The 5414-nt window shown below is 39.1% G+C and overlaps 1 protein-coding gene across 1 annotated transcript; it reads left to right on the top strand.

Moving 5' to 3' along the window:
* Positions 1–989: 989 nt before the first annotated feature.
* On the top strand, positions 990–5040 carry LOC120256211 (dicarboxylate transporter 1, chloroplastic). The gene is given in 6 exon segments (XM_039263943.1): positions 990–1326; positions 1328–1607; positions 1609–2171; positions 3462–3681; positions 4421–4687; positions 4689–5040. Coding segments are annotated over 6 exon segments (1665 nt in total). The 5' UTR covers positions 990–1087; the 3' UTR covers positions 4785–5040.
* The last annotated feature ends 374 nt before the right edge of the window (positions 5041–5414 follow it).

Below are 5414 nucleotides of genomic sequence, written 5' to 3'. Positions count from 1 at the left end.
AGATCATGTTCATCTCACGGGCTAGTCTGTTTCTGTTGTTGGGCTGACAATTCCTTGCTAATTCTCATTCGGTGATGTTTGTTTTGTTATTGTTTCTGTGTGCTTTCTGCCACTTCTCGTGGTGTTTTGTTTTGTCTTTTGTAGGCGTTACACTCAGTTTGTATCCCTCTCTCTTTTTAATTAATTGCAGTGGTTTATCCACCTTTCCAAAAGTAAAAAAGTTATTATGCCAAATTTAAATGAAATATAAAGTTTTTTTTTAATAATTATATCATATTTTATAGTAAGGTAACACAAATTTTATTTATACAAATAAATATTTAATATAATTTCAACCCTTGAAGCAGTTATAGTGTTAATTTCTTTTATTAATTTTAGACAAATAAATAATTAATTATAAAATAAATTTATCCTGAATTTAAATTAATCTCTTGGATTTCTTTCTAAATAATATATACATTTACGATATTTAAATTTTAAAAAATAAAAAATAAGCGAAAATAATTCTTTAAATTTCTCATATTTTAAAATTGTAAATTTCAAATCTAAACTATGCTAAAACAAAATTTATTTGTAAAAAAGAAAATTTATTCTGATACAAAGACTAACAAGAAATTTATGTATAGAGATAAAAATAACTCAATTGTTCATTACATATTAAATAAAAATAAAATAAAAAAATTTTCCTTATAATCCTCCCACATAAAGTCAATGCCAAAATGCCAAAAGGTGAATTTCTTTCCCATTTCAAAACTTTTTAAAATTTATCTTTTTTTTAAAAAAAAAAACAATTTTTTTAAAAAAAGAAAATTTGTCCAAATGTCTGACTATCGGGCCCCACAGGGCCCACACTCCCGGCCCATTCTCAGCCGTTGATTCAAATGGACGGCAGATCCAAATCTCCCTCTTTCCCTACGGACATCACAATGTTAAGATTCCATCTCTTCCCTCGGAGATTCCTCCCTCTTTCTCCACCGTCCGATCTCCATCCTACGCTTCTCCTTCTCCCTCTCTTTCCCTCAATATCCCACCCTTCATCCTCTGCTCCTTCTCTCTCCTTCTCCGAGCTCCAACTTCGTGGCCATTAATGGCGTCCTCCGTTCTCAGCTGCAATCTAGGGTTTCAATCCCTCCCACTTCGTCGCCGCCTCTACCTCAAACCCCATGTCTCCTCCTCCTTCTCCTCCTTCTCCTCCCGTAATCGACTCCCTCCTTTCCGTCAACCTTCTGCATCTCCTAAACCTCTTCTCCTCCATCCCCGTCGTCTGATCCCTTCGATCCGTGCCTCCGCGGCCGCATCCACCGGAGCTCCTTCTCCATCTGCCCCATCCGGCACCGTGGCAAGGTGCTGCTTTGAAGCCACTTGCTGCGTCGATCCTCACTGGTGTGCTCCTCTGGCTCATCCCTGCCCCTTCCGGTGTCTCCTCCAATGCATGGCATCTCCTCGCTATCTTCCTCGCCACTATCGTCGGCATCATCACGCAGCCGCTTCCTCTCGGCGCCGTAGCGCTTTTGGGTCTTGGTGCCTCAGTGCTGACCAAGACTCTCTCCTTCTCCGCCGCGTTCTCGGCGTTTGGAGATCCTATCCCGTGGCTCATCGCTCTCGCCTTTCTTCTTCGCCCGCGGATTCATCAAGACCGGCCTTGGCAACCGCGTCGCCTACCAGTTCGTCTCCCTCTTTGGCTCCTCCTCACTTGGCCTCGGCTACAGCCTGGTTTTCAGCGAGGCTCTCCTCGCCCCTGCTATTCCCTCCGTCTCTGCCCGCGCTGGTGGGATCTTCCTCCCGCTCGTCAAGTCTCTCTGCGTTGCTTGCGGCAGCAACGTGGGTGATGGCACCGAGCACCGCCTTGGCTCCTGGCTCATGCTTACCTGCTTCCAAACCTCAGTGATCTCGTCCTCCATGTTCCTCACTGCCATGGCCGCCAACCCTTTGAGTGCGAACTTGACGTACAATACTATCAAGCAGACCATTGGTTGGACGGACTGGGCCGTGGCGGCGATCGTTCCGGGGATTGTCTCGTTGATTGTTGTGCCGTTGCTTTTGTACATTATTTATCCTCCGAGCGTGAAGAGCAGCCCTGATGCCCCAAAGCTTGCGAGGCAGAACTTGGAGAAGATGGGTCCAATGACAAAGAACGAGATCATTATGGCAGTGACACTACTGCTGACGGTAAAGACCTTCATGCCTTTATTCCCCATTTTTCAGTTAAATGCTTGTTTTAGCTTGCATTAAAAATTCCATCTTGGTGGTATTCGAGTAGGTTTGATCACTATCAAGTGGTTAATGATTTTTTTGTGTTAATGAGCAGAGTGTGTCATAGATTTTTTTTAGTGCGAATGTTGATTGGGTGAAATAGCGCAAATAGACAACGATGCTTGTTTGCAATTTCCTTCTTGTAAATGATTTTCTTCACTGGTTTAGATGATAGGGATGATAGCAAATTGACTTCACTCTGCTGAAAGTCATTTTGGTTGCAGTGTAGTCTATACTCAGCTTTTTGAGAATGGATATTTGAGTAGAGTTTAGTAAAGGAAGAATTAGGGCGATGGTAAATTTGAAGCTGTTTCTTTTTTTATCTCATGATTATGGATATATTTTTAGTATTATCATGTATCTTACTGGATTCTTCTTGTCTACATCTAAGTTTTTACAACAATTATTTTGCCAGAGTCTAATTTTCTGCAATTCATGGGATGATGCCAATATTTGGGAATGAAGGTGAAAGGAAATTTTTTTAAGTACACATTAAGGGCATACCCCAATCTTATAGACGCACAGCGGCACAGGTTATTTGTGGTCATGCTTAGGGATATATTATAGTATCATGTTTGTTCTAAGGTCAAATTTTTTTCTACAAATTCTGTATAACTTATTGACCAGGGTAGCACTTTTGTAAGGCCATCCTTTACTATAATATCATGAATGATCACAGATATGATATCTTGCGCCTTTTATTTTAGAAAAATCTTATTGTAGCTTGTTATATTGTTAATTTGGATGAAGCAAGTCTTTGCTACTCACGGATGAGAAAAGCTGCAAGTAAAATAGCTTTTAATTTATACGTACTTATTAAGCATAAGATTAAGATCTACGCAACATCTCATAAAGTCATGTCTATACATGGAAACCCTTGAAAATATAGGTGGTGCAAATTGTTCTAACTTGCTTCAGTATCTTATATGCTCTTTCTTCTGAAATGCTATCCATAGGTGAGCCCCTGCTTTATGTGGTGGGTGACCTATTTAGGTTTGAGCACAATTGGGACCACATGCCAATTGTCTGCATAATTCTTTGTTGTTTCCTTTTTCTTTAATTTTTTTTAAATTTTTTATTTTTATATGTTGAGAAATATACTGGCCATTCTAAAGAAAATGTTCTGCCTAAATTCTTCATTGCTTGGCTTCAAACTGGTTTTCCATTCTCTCATTTTGCCCCTGTTTTTGCCATTTCTTCTTTAGGTGGGGTCTTTGGGTTTTTGGAGGTGTGCTGAAAATTGATGCTGTAAGTGCTGCCATTCTTGGGCTAGCAGTTCTTCTAGTGACAGGGGTTGTCACATGGAAGGAGTGTTTGTCAGAAGCAGTGGCATGGGACACCCTTACCTGGTTTGCAGCACTTATAGCAATGGCTGGCTATCTCAACAAATATGGCTTGATCTCTTGGTTTAGTCAGACTGTAGTCAAGGTATGCTTTCTTTTTATAGTTCTTTTCTTCTTGTTTTGTCAATCCTTTTTAATAAACTTAATATATCTTTAAATAAATAATGCATGCACATATATGAACATTGAGACAGTGCATCTGGTAATAGCGTCTTAATGGAGATTGCTTTCTTTGCTTAGGAATTTTACTTGAGTTATTTTTATCAGCCAATGTTGCTATGTTGGGCTTGCATTGTATTGTTGAGCACAATCTTTGATATCATTGATTTTCCCCCTTAAGGCACATCCTAGATATTTGATATTCCCATGAGTTAAACCTGTAATGCATGCTGTCATTAATTAAACTAGTTACAGGAAGCACACCACTAGAGATGAGGAGTACCACGTCATTTCCTTTTCTTGAAGCTATGTTTGCTTTCCTTGCGAATGAGTGAGAAGAAATGTGATTGGTTTTTTTCCTTTTTGACCTTATTGAGCGCCACAAAATATTGAACAAACAAGCTCTCATTCATGGCTCTTAACATATGTCTTCATTTAAACAATTGCATCACGGACCCTGTTTTTCCTTATTCTCCTTGCATATTTTTGACAATAGAGCTGATAATGCCTTTCTTTTAACGACGAGCATTTACATTTGAATGATAACACTGAACTTTGACATTAACACGTGCGTTTGCTCATATCAAGTCTTTGGAATGCTGTGCATTAAATTGTTTGTGGATTCAATCACTCCAATTGACAAGACTCTGCTTTTTATTCTTCAGTTCGTAGGAGGTTTAGGTCTATCATGGCAGCTCTCATTCGGCATCCTAGTCCTACTCTACTTCTATTCCCACTACTTCTTTGCCAGCGGGGCGGCACACATCGGAGCCATGTTCACAGCATTCTTATCAGTAGCCAGTGCTTTAGGCACACCACCTCTCTTCGCAGCAATGGTCCTCTCATTCCTCTCCAACCTGATGGGAGGTCTCACCCACTACGGTATCGGCTCTGCCCCGGTCTTCTACGGCGCAAACTATGTTCCTTTGGCGAAAGTGGTGGGGTTACGGATTCGTCATCTCCATCGTCAACATTCTCATCTGGCTCGGTGTCGGAGGCTTCTGGTGGAAGACCATTGGTTTGTGGTGAACCATCTACTCCCCGTTCTACCGATTTTTTGATTGCCACAATCTTGTGGCCATCCCCCTTCTTCAACATTTGTTCTTTAGGAAGACTGAAAATTTAACTTCCCCATTTTTATCATGTAATTCAGAATAATTTTTTTGGTAAGTTTTGTGGGAGAGAATGAGAAAAGAGTATAGAGTTCTTCCTCAGTACTGCAACGTCTACCAAAATAAACAAAAATTTCTTTTTGGTTTGTTTGATGTCACATTTCTTTATCTGATATTTCTTGTCTTAAAATGTGTATTTATTTTTTATTTTATTTTTTGGTTTGGTGAAAGTTTGATAAATTAGGTCATGCATTTGATGTAGGGTATGTGACTGTGTTTGCAGGTTGTGAGTTTGAAGGGTGACCCGGGGCCTGTGTGTGGGTTCTTGTCATGCAGGCCAGTTTAATTTTTAAAAATATAAAAAGCCAAAAATATCCTAAAATTTTTTAAAAGAGTAACATTTAAAGGATATATAAATGAATTATTTAAATAAGAAAATCTGAAATGTTAATAAATTAGTACTCATAATATCCGGAATAAAATAATTACATTGAAAAGTAAATTATTAAAGACTTTTATTTCTATTTAAAAATATAGAAAATTTATT

The sequence above is a fragment of the Dioscorea cayenensis genome, unplaced genomic scaffold, assembly GCF_009730915.1.
Source record: "Dioscorea cayenensis subsp. rotundata cultivar TDr96_F1 unplaced genomic scaffold, TDr96_F1_v2_PseudoChromosome.rev07_lg8_w22 25.fasta BLBR01001339.1, whole genome shotgun sequence".
Classification (NCBI taxonomy): Eukaryota; Viridiplantae; Streptophyta; class Magnoliopsida; order Dioscoreales; family Dioscoreaceae; genus Dioscorea; species Dioscorea cayenensis.
This window is presented reverse-complemented; position numbering and strand designations above follow the sequence as displayed.